At 50.9% G+C, this 15,344-nt stretch overlaps 1 protein-coding gene across 1 annotated transcript in view; it reads right to left on the bottom strand.

The window, feature by feature from the left end:
- Window positions 1-15,344, bottom strand: part of KIF6 (kinesin family member 6) — a 1,720,339-nt gene that overhangs the window by 1,002,753 nt on the left and 702,242 nt on the right. The window contains exon 10 of the mRNA XM_085610234.1: window positions 3,857-3,960. Coding sequence (XP_085466360.1) covers window positions 3,857-3,960 — 104 coding nt within the window. The remainder of the gene's footprint in view (window positions 1-3,856; window positions 3,961-15,344) is intronic.

Below are 15,344 nucleotides of genomic sequence, written 5' to 3'. Positions count from 1 at the left end.
AAATAGGGCGATAACAACTGGGATCCCCTCTGTTACCTTTCTTAAAAATGGGTATGATAACAGATTCAGACCACGTGTCCGGAGTACCTACGATACATAACCTATTAAAAACGTTAGTTAAAACTATAGACCAGGTCTTGAGATCGGATTTAAAAAGGTCAGCTGGAACACCATCGGGGCCCGGAGCCTTATTACTCGTCGTCTTCCCGATAGCGTCTGCCACCTCAATTTCAGTGACCGTTAAAGTATAGGGATCAGAAGTAGGGGTAAACGTGTTCCCTCCTCAGAGTTTTCCCCTTCATAGACTGACTTAAAATGAGTGCACCACAACTGTTCCTGAATACCACAGTCTAATTGGTCATTACAATGTTCATAGAAAAAAGGTTTGTTTACAACAGCCCAGAATTTGGCGCTGTTCCTGAGCACATCCACGGAGGTTAACTCTCCCAGGCATCCTCCCGGATCTTCTTTCTTCTTGTTTCCAGCACTTTGTTATAATTTTTCCTTAATAATGCCACCATGGCCCTATTCACTGGCTTACAATTCAGGGCGGCCTTCAGTTTTTTATTAGCTGACAAACAATTATGGTCAAACCACCCCAATTCAGCAGGAACCTTAGCTCTCCCTGTACATCTAAGGTCTGCTGAGACCTGGGTACACATTTTTGAGTAAGCCTCTAAAACCACCTCATTCCCTGCTTCCAAATTCTGGCATGTGTCCAGCGCAGGTCCTACCTTCCTTATTAAGTTGGTATGAAAGTCTCCCGGTATGACTCTGCTCCATCTAATCCTACGGGCCTGATCTGTTGGACGAATATCAAATTTGTCCATTATATTTTTAACTGTCATAGGTTTTATGATCAGGTCCGAAACACTAATGACCACTGGGTTATGGTCGCTAAAATGTGACCAAACCGGCGGATATCCATAGATCCTATCCCCCAGTGCTAAGCTAACAAAGATATAGTCATTCACTGAGTGGCTGCCATTCCCTTTAAAGGTGGGTATCTCCTCATCCAACGTGGATGGAATCATCAGACCATTGTCCGCCAGAGTTAATTCAAGGAGATCTCCCTGTGCAGAATGTTAAAAGTGGGTCTCCCCTTGCTCTGCTGGGCCTAGTGGATCTAATGACAAACATTTATCAGGACAACCATGAATATTAAAATCTCCCATAACTATAATGAAACTTTCATTTTTATTAACCTCCTTATAATCTGCCAAAAAAAGATTTAACATGGCCAGGTGATCAGTAGGGGTGACTATCATAAGAATTATAAAAATTAATAATTAAAACATCTCCCACCCCACTCAAGGAGATTTGTACTGCTAAACAATTTCTTGATCCCGTATCTAATTGAATATGGGTACCGGGAATGGTCGCTGAGATTAGGGTGAACAGGCCACCCTTCGCCCTCCCCCTATTAGATGGGACCGCCGGAATACACTAGCTGGAATAACCATCCAATGTCAGGATATTCCCTGTGTCCCAGGTTTCTTGTAAACCTATAATGTCACCCAGACCAACAAATTCCCTCCATGCTGGGTCATCTATTTTGTTTTTGAGACCAGCAACGTTCCACGTTGCCAGCTTTACGGGTGTACCCCTGGGGCCTTGATCGCACCCAACTATATGGGAAACATTTCTTACTAGTATAGGTGCGGTAGAAACACTAACCGGGGTGACAGGGAAAAAAGTATCGTCTTGGATCCCTAGTCACTCATTTTCTCCCAAATTAGAGAGGGTATCAAATCTATTAAGGACCGGGACGGTAAATTCATGAGGAGCTCTCCGTTTAAAAGGGTCACTGTACACTGGCCTGATGGTATGTGGGGGATACAAGAACCCCAAAGGGAGTATGTTTACATACTCACCTTGGATTCTAACTGACCCAGCCTGCCTCAGTATATCATCAACCAGCCTGGGGGATCTGAAGCTTATGACGACAGTCGCCGTCTAAGCTTTTCTTGGTCTTACCCACCCACGGCACCCTTCTAATCATCATGAAATTGTTATCCAAATGTTGTCCCAAAACTGTTTTATTGGATAAGTAATGGAGGGCCTTGTTTTTTTAGAGAGGTCCAATGTTCATTTCTACCACCCTCAATTTTAGGAACATTTGCGAGTATTATTGTATAAGGACAAGCCTCTGCCGGTAGATGTAACGGCAATTCTCTCTTAGGGGACTGTGTTAGAGGACTTAGCCTCCCCACTGGGCTCCGAGGACCCTGTTTCACTCCCTGGGTAGCTCCAGTGACTTTTGGCATTAAAGGCGGAATACTTAATCCTACCCCCTGGCAAGTCGCTAAGGGTACCGATACCGGTTGTTGGAAAGGGGTGATTATAGAGTCCAACAAGTTGTTAACTGAGGCTGTAGCTACACATAATGAGTGAGCTGCCGAAGTGCTTGGCCCCATCTCTGGAACTTTGGTATTAAGATGTTTTTCAATTGCCTTGAGTCGATCTTCTATTCGTTCCAGCTTAGCCATTAGGGGCGAAGTAAATGACCTGAGACGTACGTCCAGAATCTTAGCAAGATCTAACATACTTCCCTCGCTACTGTGCTCAGTAACTAAGTTAATGCAATCATTACTTCCCTCCCCCTTATCCTCATCTTTATTGTCTATATGTGAAACAGTAACTTCATTGGAGTTTGGGTTGGAGTAACTCCAACCCAAAAGCGGACTTACTATTTCTTGGCTGTTTTGCCTGTTTCCGACTACCATGTGGGATGTTCTTAGCCTTCCTTTTCCCTGGGGCTGTTTTACTGCGATTAATTGCCGTGGGTGATCCAGCCCTCAACTGCCTGGTACATATGGCCATGGGGGGGAAGGGGCTACACTAGTCACTAATGAAGGGGCGGGAGATATCGTGAGACTCTCAGCTGCCACTGATCCATTAGGAATCATATAGGGGTGCGAACAATCCGATGGAACATCAATAGGGGTCGTTAAGGACGGAGAAATTGTTTGTCTGATAGGATCCAAAGACAATCTGCGCTCTACTATATCTATCTCCCTTGCAACCGCCGTTTCTACCTGTTTCAAATAACCATCAAGAGTCCCCATGGCCGCCACCCTAATGCTTGTTTTGGTCTTAACTTTGGCCATGCTAAAAGGTTAATAGTGAAAAGTAAAGTCTCCCTTTTGTTAGAAAACAATCGAAATCAGAAAGTGAACTTTCCCACTCCACCCTTGCAAATCAAATGGACAATATAATACCACAAAATGAAAAGAGGTTGACCCAACCCAACCTCCTCTGGCCTCTGAGGGCCTAAGAGGGCCCGCCCTTTGCCCGGGCTTAGCCCGGCGCCGCCAGTGCGCGTCCCGCTACGCGGAGGAAGCCTGCTTGTACTTGGCGCCTCCGGGCACAGAAGTGGGCGTGTGTGGGGGCGGGAACCGGTCCGGGGATTCTGGGAGTTGTGGTCCTGCTCCCCCCACTCGGCAGTCACTAGAAACCCCAGCAGCAGCGACGGCAGGAGGGAGCGGCAGGCCAGACAACAAGCGTCCACAACGCGAGTCCCACCAACAGCCCGACTGTTCCAGCGCAAGTCCCAGATAAGTACAATAGCGGGTTCTGGAATGAGAAAGGGAGTCATCTGGGAGGGACCTACAGCTGGCGAGGCCGCATCCAGCTGCCAGGCTAGGGTGGCCCATGCGGGCTCTCAGGCTTAAGAGTCTGAGCATGTCCAGGCCAATGAATGTCTGTGAGATATGCGAGGCTTGGCGGGCCCTCATCATATTCTGGGGGGGGGGGGCCATCATTCTGTGTTACACCACTCAACTGTTATTGCAAACATCAAGGGGTTGGATGTTTACTGTGTATGCTGGAGCGTGCAAGAGAAGACGAGACTTACTTCAGCAGCTCTTCCGGCGCGAGCTCCTCCGTTCGCTGCTCCCCGGTGACCATCGCTAGCTCATCCTTCAGCGCCTGGATCTCCTTCTTTAGGCGCGCGATCATCTGGGAACAGAGAGAAAGGACATGATGTCACCTGTTTTATCTAGGGTGCAGAATACAGTTTACAAATCATGTGACATGGGCTTAAAACCAGATGTAGACTCAGGTTTAGAGATAGCTGGTAATGGAGGGCCCTTCGAGTTTTGGAGGACAAGCCGCCTCTGGGGTAAAGCTCTCAAAAGATTCTAGATAGATATGGTTACTTCCTAAACAACAACTTACTTGTTATGTTAATGGGTTTAGAAGCGCTCAAATGCCTGGTCGGTGCCTTGGCGCTACCTTGAAGAGGAAGGAGGAGGAAAGGTATCAGAGTGGATGGGACTAATTATCGATTAAAGAGACACGTGTTTAGTACCTTTCTAAAATGAACGAGACTGGGAGATTTTTTCAAAGCAAGGGGCCAAAAGTTCCATAATTTTGCTGTGCCTGTCACAGAACTCCTGACGCCCCACGGGGCCTTTTTTAAATTTGGGAATCGTGATCGTCATTAAGGATGCCGACTGTAGAGATGAGGCAGGGGGGGTGTACCATTGGATGAGGCGGCCGGGCCTGAATCATGAGGTGCCCTGTATGTAATGCATAGGGCTTTGAACATAACTCCCATTACATTGAAAATGAGGGTGAGCTGAGTTGCTCTAGTCTCAGATGCGAGGTGCGAAGTTCTTGGGGGCAGGGGTGATCCGGGGAGCCAGATTTGGTACGGACCAACATATTGTTAGCTTGTTCGGTGGCGAGTGGAGTGAATGCCGCTGCCCGCGTCCCACGCAGTGGGACATCAGCAGGGCAGCTTTCTAGTGGCCGCCCGTCGCAGCCTTCCCCCTCCTTCTGCCTCGCGTGCGAGGCCGCGCCCAGGGAGGAGATCTCCCAATGAGTGTGCAGGTGGAGGCGGGCCGTTAGGGGGGGCGAGGCTAGCCCCCCCCTACATAGGCGTCCCTCTCGCCCAGTTCCTCCTCTGCTTCAGGCAGACGGGTACAGTAAGGGTACCTCTGCGACAGGCGGTACAGTAAGGGTACCCCTGTCCGGCACAGTAAGGGTGCCCGAGCCAAGGTCCAGGAGCCGAAGGGGGTTCTGGGAAGACCGCGACGGCGCCCCGTTAGTCCTTCGGGCGGTTGGGGGGCCTGACCAACCGGGGGTGTGCCACAACACGCTCCGCCCCTGTCAGAAGGGGCGGGAGTAGGAGACAGATCACGTGACCCAGTGGATGATCTGAAAATAAATATGTGCCGCACTGCCGGGCATCGACCCACCGTGCGTGCTGGCTCACCAGGCGGGCGGAGCAGCGAGGGGCTGCTTGCCCTGGATCGCCCGTAAGATAACCCATTTATCGTCATACTTATGTTGTATGAAATAAACCTGCAGCAGTTCTTCACCCACAATGAAAGTGTCAGTGTAATCCTTGGGTGACGTCTGTGCATGCGTGTTGAATGAAGCGGATGACGGTGTGGTCACTATGGGATAGAGACGTCTTAGGGTCTTCAGACAGTGGGGAGTACCATTGACATTAGGACGAGAGTCCGCATTTTGAAAGGAGGAACAGACACTAAGAACCTTGGATTGAAAAGTTGACGCCGAAGTGTTGCACAGGGGTTCACACAACAGTGAAGCTGAGCCGGAGCCTGGCCCGGTCCCTTCACCAGGACAGCAGTCTCCTGAAGGGCTCTCTGCGGGTAGGAAGGAATGGAGTGAAGTCGGACAGTTCAGGAGTATTGAATTGGGCATACAGGTTGGCATAATACCCCGCAAATTTGCGGGCTATAAGGAGATCCCCCATAAACCTCATTATCACTGCCATCCGTGATACGCGTGACAGCTGAGACTTGCAGAACAATGGTTGAATTGCCAAAATAGATTTAAAGGTGATTTCTGAGTGATAACTGGTGCTGACACTTGAAGCACATGATTTTGTCACTTACCATACGGCTGGCAGCCGTCTGCCTTCCCTTGAAAATAGTGTAATAACAGGAGCAATCCCATTCATTCACACGGAATATCAATACTCCAGACTTTATGTTTCCATTTGTTCCTTTCATAATTTGCTGTATGTTCTTATGACTGTCTTTTAACTCTGGGTGGCGACCAGTACCGCAGTCGGCCTTCTTGAGCAGATTATTATAGGCATTGACTTGGATGCCGGCGACGTAGACAATACAACCATCATTCAACCAGACCACGGTATAACACCATGCAACATATTTACACTCCACATAATATCACTCAACTACACAATTCAACTCCACTCTACTCAAAACCACATAAATACACCCCGCATAAATTCACATACACTCCACACCATACCACATAATTACACTCAACTTAATTTCACTCAACTCCACATAGTCACATAGCCACACAATTCAGCTCCACAAAATTCCATTCCACACCACATAACTACACCAAACCACATAATTCCACAACACCCCACATATATCCTATTCACAACACATAATTCCACTTCCTGGTACGAAATTTACGATCACAAAATTCCACTCCACTAAATGCCACTCCATGACACGCAATCACACTCCACATAATTCAAATACACTCCATGCCACATCATTTTTATCTACATAATTCCATGGCACATAATCCCACTACACACAACTCCACTCAACACCCCACAATCCCAAACCATACTAACACACTATGACACAACAAACAATTCCAATCCAACCCACATAATTCCAATCCACACAACATACATCTAATCTACTCCATAACACATGGTTAAAACACATTAACAATGACAATGCCAATACCTCTCAAACGCAAAGCTAGCAACACTGTTCCACGCCACACACTCCAACTCCACACATTTCCAAACCACACCACATAATGCGACACCAAACCACAGAATACAAATCAACACAATTACAAAACACACCACATACATCCAATCCACACCACAAAATTACACATCGAGTCACAAAATTAAACAGCACACCACAAAATTAAACTGCACTACATACCACTCCACAACACAAAATACCATTCCACATAATTACACTCCATGACACACGATCCCACGCCACATAATTAAAGTACACCCAATACCACATAATTACTTTGCACATAATTTCACCACACCATGCCACGTAATTTCACAGCACAAATCCACTCCAACCACACAATTCCACGCCACACAATTCCACAACTAACTAATGCCATCCAACCCACATAATTCCTCTACACACCACATAAAAACTCCATAACACATAGGTAAAAGACATTACCATTTACAATGCCAATAGCTCTAAATCAAACAAATGCGAGACTAACTACATTTCCAATGCTTGTTTTAACAATGTGCTTCGCTAATTTAGGTCGAGCCTAGCCGCAGCGCGCATGTGCTCTACGCTCTGCGAAGCATGCTGTAGTAGGGTATTCAAAGGTGCAGAGAAGGTCCAGGGATCCTGGTCCTGGATGAAATTGCCTGCATATGTAAACAGTCAATGGAGGAGCTTGGCTCGAGGCACTGGACCTTTCCAGCCTCGTATCTGTAACTGTGCAGTGAGGGTTTGAGCATATGCTCCTCTTTAAATAATACAGATGATTTCAGACATACGGATTATTTCCTTTTTAGGTTCTTAATATTGTTAGAATAAGGCAAATGTCTTGTGTTGTCTTTAAAAAACTTATTTATTGGTTACATCCTTGTTGTTCCAGAAGTAATTTTTTTTATACTCTGGCGGTGCAACAGCCGACACGTGTTTTGCCCTCAGTGGTCAATGAGACTAGAGCTTTCTCAAGGCTTATTAATTGTTCAGAGGATCAAAGAACAATACCCTTCTGATACAGTACAACGGTCCTCAATCAGAATACAATAAACGCTGAACTTTTAACAGCAAGAAAGACGGGTCTGGGTCAATACCCTGTGCCGATCGTCTTGACGAACTGCTGTAGTAGGGTATGTGTGGAAGCCTCGTCCACTCTCCGCCCATATTTGGAATTGGCTCTGTGTCATTGTCCTTGGTAAACGCTGGCTTCCAATTCATTATGAGACATGTTAGTCCCGCCTTGGTCCCGCCCTGTCCCCATTTGTTACCGCCCATGAAGACTGGACCTTGTACTTTGCTCCTAACACGGCTTTATGTAGTGGGTGAGCACTATTTACTTTATTGACAATTTCGGCTGCTTTTTTGGTTGTATGTGCATGCTGAGCGCGGTGCCCGCTTTAGGGACACTGCAATCAGTTTACATTTTATTTTTAAAAGTTTGAAATTGAGCGTGGCGCCCTTCAGGGACACGCACTCTTTTTTTTAAAATTTAATTCGGAGCGCGGCGCCCGCTTCAGGGACACTGCACTCTGTTATCATCGACTGGTGTGGAGCCTCAGCCGCTGCCAGAACCTGTGGCATCAAAGAATTAAATTTGAAGGAGGCTACTCACGCTGCAAGACTCTGATACCATCGGCTTCTGTGGAGTCTGACTGACTGCCAGAGTGAGTGAGTGACACCAGCGACGTCACTGGTCGCGCGCTCGCTGCCAGGCAAGGCCATATTCAAATACTTAATCTTGGTCTTTCTGTGGAGAGAAAAGTCTAGGGAGGGCATTTGGCCCAAAGAAAGGGCTCGAAGGCTGTCTCGGTGCGCAGGGCCACGGCCCCTCATCGCTTACTTGCCCATTCATCTGGGCCAGTGTCCCAGTGAGTGGTGAAATGCAGGTCCTAGAAGGGAGTCTCCCACATTCTAGTAATACTGCTGTAAGGGCGTTTCGTGAAGGGCTGGTCTCAGAGAGGAGCAACATTCACACACATCTGGTTCAAGTGGGCCTGAAAAGCAGTCTGTCGTGTTTTCTTTTTTTTTTTACATGTACAGGAACCTGGAAATGTTGGATTCCTGGATGCCACCGCTGTGTCTTTTTATTATTGGGGAATATTTGTGAGACATCACCATTGGCGCTCCCCAGTCAAGGCTCAACACATGGTGCCCTGCTGCCTCATCCCCAATGGCGTTCCCCAGTCAAGGCTCAACGCACGGGGCCCTGCTGCCTCATCACCATTGGCGCTCCCAGTCATAGCTCAACGCACGGGGCCCTGCTAACTCATCACCATTGGCGCCCCCAGTCATAGCTCAACACACGGTGCCCTGCTGCCTCATCACCATTGGCGCTCCCCAGTCAAGGCTCAACACACGGTGCCCTGCTGCCTCATCACCAATGGCGCTCCCCAGTCAAGGCTCAACGCACGGTGCCCTGTTGCCTCATCACCAATTGCGCCCCCCAGTCAAGGCTCAACGCACGGGGCCCTGCTGCCTCATCACCATTGGCGCCCCCCAGTCAAGGCTCAACACACAGTGCCCTGCTGCCTCATCACCAATGGCGCTCCCCAGTCAAGGCTCAACGCACGGTGCCCTGTTGCCTCATCACCAATTGCGCCCCCCAGTCAAGGCTCAACGCACGGGGCCCTGCTGCCTCATCACCATTGGCGCCCCCCAGTCAAGGCTCAACACACGGTGCCCTGCTGCCTCATCACCAATGGCGCTCCCCAGTCAAGGCTCAACGCACGGTGCCCTGCTGCCTCATCACCATTGGCGCTCCCCAGTCAAGGCTCAACACAAAGTGCCCTGCTGCCTCATCACCATTGGCGCTCCCCAGTCAAGGCTCAACGCACGGTGCCCTGCTGCCTCATCACCATTGGCGCTCCCCAGTCAAGGCTCAACACAAAGTGCCCTGCTGCCTCATCACCATTGGCGCCCCCAGTCATAGCTCAACGCATGGGGCCCTGCTGCCTCATCACCAATGGCGCTCCCCAGTCAAGGCTCAATGGACGGGGCCCTGCTCCCTCATCACCAATGGCGCTCCCCAGTCAAGGCTCAACGCATGGGGCCCTGCTGCCTCATCACCATTGGCGCCCCCAGTCATAGCTCAACGCACGGGGCCCTGCTGCCTCATCACCATTGGCGCCCCCAGTTATAGCTCAACGCACGGGGCCCTGCTGCCTCATCACCATTGGCGTCCCCCAGTCAAGGCTCAACGCACGGGGCCCTGCTGCCTTATCACCAATGGCGCCTCCCCAGTCAAGGCTCAACGCACGGGGCCCTGCTGCCTCATCACCAATGGCGCTCCCCAGTCAAGGCTCAACGCACGGTGCCCTGCTGCCTCATCACCATTGGCGCCCCCAGTCAAGGCTCAACGCATGGGGCCCTGCTGCCTCATCACCATTGGCGCTCCCCAGTCAAGGCTCAACGCATGGGGCCCTGCTGCCTCATCACCATTGGCGCCCCCAGTCAAGGCTCAACGCATGGGGCCCTGCTGCCTCATCACCATTGGCGCCCCCAGTCAAGGCTCAACGCACGGTGCCCTGCTGCCTCATCACCATTGGCGCCCCCAGTCAAGGCTCAACGCATGGGGCCCTGGTGCCTCATCACCATTGGCGCTCCCCAGTCAAGGCTCAACGCACGGGGCCCTGCTACCTCCCAAGAGCCGCAGAAAAGAGACTGTTGATGCACAACGCACTCTGCCCTGTTGCCTCCCACGAGCCGCAGAAAAGAGATTGTCGCAGAAGGCTCTATTTAGAGTAAGATGGCCGGCAGCCTGGAGACGGAAAGCACAGCCATCGCTTCCAAGGCTCCTGTGAAAACGTCCACCACACCTGCCTTCCTCACTGAGCCATTGCTTGGGATTGTAACATTAAAGTGTGACACTTCCAATGATAAGGTGGATTAGGAGGGATTTGGTTCAACGCGAATGGGCGACATACATAGTGCACCACTTGATCAACAGTGCCACTCTCTGCACGTCATTGACCCAGCCTGTGCTAATGAAGGCCGCTCAGTATTTTAAAACAAGCATTTGCAATGCAATAGGTCTCGCATTTCCGCGAGTTTAAGCTATTGGCATTGCAAATGACAATGCCTATTATTTTTGTGTTTTAAAACATAAATAAAAGGCATTTTCATTTACAATGCCAATAGCTTAAACTCGCGAAAATGCGAGACCTATTGCATTGCAAATGCTTGTTTATTTGGTGGCGGGCCGATCTTTTGTCCCAATCCCACCCAGCCCATCTGCAAATAGCATCGGGCTGCCAAGTAGTGCACATTCCGTCGAACCCCCCCTCCCCCCCCCCCCGTTCTCCCCCACCCCGCACACACACAGACACACACGGACGAACACGCACACAAACACACTCCACCACAGCAGAATTAGAGTTAAATTGTGTCCCATATTTACACAGTCTCTCCATTTCTCTCTGTGCTGTAAGCAGCGTTCATCTTCCTCTAGGCGCTACTGAAAGTCATTATTAGGTAATAACGTCAACGCGTCAATGAAGAATGCACGCACATTACGACTGATTCATGGGTCTGCAGAGCCCCCCTGCGCTTTCATTTCCAGGAAAGACTCTTGCTTTTGAAAGACATTCCAATACACCCCGAAGCGCCTCCGAAAGTCTATTTTGGGAGGTTTTGGCTCCTGTGTGCGCCGGTGAAACGGGACCTCGGTGCAGTGGGGGCGCGGGATATGAGCCTGCGGAGCAGCACCTCATTAAAAGAGGGGGCGGGGGGCCACCCATGGAGCTCCTGCAGCACTCAGACAAGAACCGGTGGGGGCTCAGTCTAAGGCCCGGAGAAGAGTTTCCACGCATCACAAGGCGGCGGCAGGCACCTCTAAAGTGTGCTTTGAACAGGTGCAGCGCCGAGGCAAGGACTGCACAGCGCCTGGTGCGTGCGCATTCAACACCTGTTCAAAGAGGCGGACACCTGTGGGCCTGTATGGAACACGGTCAGCACCTGGTGCATGGTCAGTGCCTGGTGCGTGCACATTCAACACCTGTACAAAGAGGCTGGCGCATTAAACAGCTGTTCAAAGAGGCGGACACCTGTGGGCCTGTATGGAACACGCTCAGCGCCTGATGCATGGTCAGTGCCTGGTGCGTGCACATTCAACACCTGTACAAAGAGGCTGGGGCATTCAACACCTGTACAAAGAGGCTGGGTCATTCAACACCTGTTCAAAGAGGCTGGCGCATTCAACAACTGTTCAAAGAGGCGGACACCTGTGGGCCTGTATGGAACACGGTCAGCACCTGATGCATGGTCAGTGCCTGGTGCGTGCACATTCAACACCTGTACAAAGAGGCTGGCGCATTTAACAGCTGTTCAAAGAGGCGGACACCCGTGGGCCTGTATGGAACACGCTCAGCGCCTGATGCATGGTCAGTGCCTGGTGCGTGCACATTCAACACCTGTACAAAGAGGCTGGGGCATTCAACACCTGTACAAAGAGGCTGGGTCATTCAACACCTGTTCAAAGAGGCTGGCGCATTCAACAACTGTTCAAAGAGGCGGACACCTGTGGGCCTGTATGGAACACGGTCAGCACCTGATGCATGGTCAGTGCCTGGTGCGTGCACATTCAACACCTGTACAAAGAGGCTGGCGCATTTAACAGCTGTTCAAAGAGGCGGACACCCGTGGGCCTGTATGGAACACGCTCAGCGCCTGATGCATGGTCAGTGCCTGGTGCGTACACATTCAACACCTGTACAAAGAGGCTGGGGCATTCAACACCTGTACAAAGAGGCTGGGTCATTCAACACCTGTTCAAAGAGGCTGGCGCATTCAACAACTGTTCAAAGAGGCGGACACCTGTGGGCCTGTATGGAACACGGTCAGCACCTGATGCATGGTCAGTGCCTGGTGCGTGCACATTCAACACCTGTACAAAGAGGCTGGCGCATTTACCACCTGTTCAAAGAGGTTGGCGCATTCAACAACTGTTCAAAGAGGCGGACACCTGTGGGCCTGTATGGAACACGGTCAGCACCTGGTGCATGGTCAGTGCCTGGTGCGTGCACATTCAACACCTGTACAAAGAGGCTGGCGCATTTAACAGCTGTTCAAAGAGGCGGACACCTGTGGGCCTGTATGGAACACAGTCAGCACCTGGTGCATGGTCAGTGCCTGGTGCGTGCACATTCAACACCTGTACAAAGAGGCGGACACCTGTGGGCCTGTATGGAACACGGTCAGCACCTGGTGCATGGTCAGTGCCTGGTGCGTGCACATTCAACACCTGTACAAAGAGGCTGGCGCATTAAACAGCTGTTCAAAGAGGCGGACACCTGTGGGCCTGTATGGAACACGCTCAGCGCCTGATGCATGGTCAGTGCCTGGTGCGTGCACATTCAACACCTGTACAAAGAGGCTGGGGCATTCAACACCTGTACAAAGAGGCTGGGTCATTCAACACCTGTTCAAAGAGGCTGGCGCATTCAACAACTGTTCAAAGAGGCGGACACCTGTGGGCCTGTATGGAACACGGTCAGCACCTGATGCATGGTCAGTGCCTGGTGCGTGCACATTCAACACCTGTACAAAGAGGCTGGCGCATTTACCACCTGTTCAAAGAGGTTGGCGCATTCAACAACTGTTCAAAGAGGCGGACACCTGTGGGCCTGTATGGAACACGGTCAGCACCTGGTGCATGGTAAGTGCCTGGTGCGTGCACATTCAACACCTGTACAAAGAGGCTGGCGCATTTAACAGCTGTTCAAAGAGGCGGACACCTGTGGGCCTGTATGGAACACGGTCAGCACCTGGTGCATGGTCAGTGCCTGGTGCGTGCACATTCAACACCTGTACAAAGAGGCGGACACCTGTGGGCCTGTATGGAACACGGTCAGCACCTGGTGCATGGTCAGTGCCTGGTGCGTGCACATTCAACACCTGTACAAAGAGGCTGGAGCATTAAACAGCTGTTCAAAGAGGCGGACACCTGTGGGCCTGTATGGAACACGCTCAGCGCCTGATGCATGGTCAGTGCCTGGTGCGTGCACATTCAACACCTGTACAAAGAGGCTGGGGCATTCAACACCTGTACAAAGAGGCTGGGTCATTCAACACCTGTTCAAAGAGGCTGGCGCATTCAACAACTGTTCAAAGAGGCGGACACCTGTGGGCCTGTATGGAACACGGTCAGCACCTGATGCATGGTCAGTGCCTGGTGCGTGCACATTCAACACCTGTACAAAGAGGCTGGCGCATTTAACAGCTGTTCAAAGAGGCGGACACCCGTGGGCCTGTATGGAACACGCTCAGCGCCTGATGCATGGTCAGTGCCTGGTGCGTACACATTCAACACCTGTACAAAGAGGCTGGGGCATTCAACACCTGTACAAAGAGGCTGGGTCATTCAACACCTGTTCAAAGAGGCTGGCGCATTCAACAACTGTTCAAAGAGGCGGACACCTGTGGGCCTGAATGGAACACAGTCAGCACCTGGTGCATGGTAAGTGCCTGGTGCGTGCACATTCAACACCTGTACAAAGAGGCTGGCGCATTTAACAGCTGTTCAAAGAGGCGGACACCTGTGGGCCTGTATGGAACACGCTCAGCGCCTGATGCATGGTCAGTGCCTGGTGCGTGCACATTCAACACCTGTACAAAGAGGCTGGGGCATTCAACACCTGTTCAAAGAGGCTGGCGCATTCAACAACTGTTCAAAGAGGCGGACACCTGTGGGCCTGTATGGAACACAGTCAGCACCTGGTGCATGGTCAGTGCCTGGTGCTTGCACATTCAACACCTGTACAAAGAAGCTGGCGCATTTAACAACTGTTCAAAGAGGCGGACACCTGTGGGCCTGTATGGAACACGCTCAGCGCCTGATGCATGGTCAGTGCCTGGTGCGTACACATTCAACACCTGTACAAAGAGGCTGGGGCATTCAACACCTGTACAAAGAGGTTGGGGCATTCAACACCTGTTCAAAGAGGCTGGCGCATTCAACAACTGTTCAAAGAGGCGGACACCTGTGGGCCTGTATGGAACACGGTCAGCACCTGATGCATGGTCAGTGCCTGGTGCGTGCACATTCAACACCTGTACAAAGAGGCTGGCGCATTTAACACCTGTTCAAAGAGGTTGGCGCATTCAACAACTGTTCAAAGAGGCGGACACCTGTGAGCCTGTATGGAACACGCTCAGCGCCTGATGCATGGTCAGTGCCTGGTGCGTGCACATTCAACACCTGTACAAAGAGGCTAGCGCATTCAACACCTGTTCAAAGAGGCTGGCGCATTCAACACCTGTCCAAAGAGGCTGGCGCATTCAACACCTGTTCAAAGAGGCGGATACCTCTGGGCCTGTATGGAACACGGTCAGCACCTGGTGCATGGTCAGTGTCTGGTGCGTGCACATTCAACACCTTTCCAAAGAGGCTGGGGCATTCAACACCTGTACAAAGCAGAATGTAGGCAAGAAGGTTCTTCTAAGTCACACGGGGAGATCAGATCACCCCTTCAAACCTCTCCAGAGTGGCTTCAAGGAGATGCCCCGAATTGAACAGCTGAGGTACATATCAGCCTTTGTGTGTTTATTCTCCCACCGGATTGAGGTGTATCCCACAGGAGACGTGACAGTCTGACAGTCGCCAAACTACTGCTGTGG

Source organism: Triturus cristatus, chromosome 6 (assembly GCF_964204655.1).
Source record: "Triturus cristatus chromosome 6, aTriCri1.1, whole genome shotgun sequence".
Taxonomy (NCBI): Eukaryota; Metazoa; Chordata; class Amphibia; order Caudata; family Salamandridae; genus Triturus; species Triturus cristatus.
The sequence above is the reverse complement of the archived record's forward strand: the minus strand, read 5'-3'. Positions and strand labels throughout refer to the sequence as shown.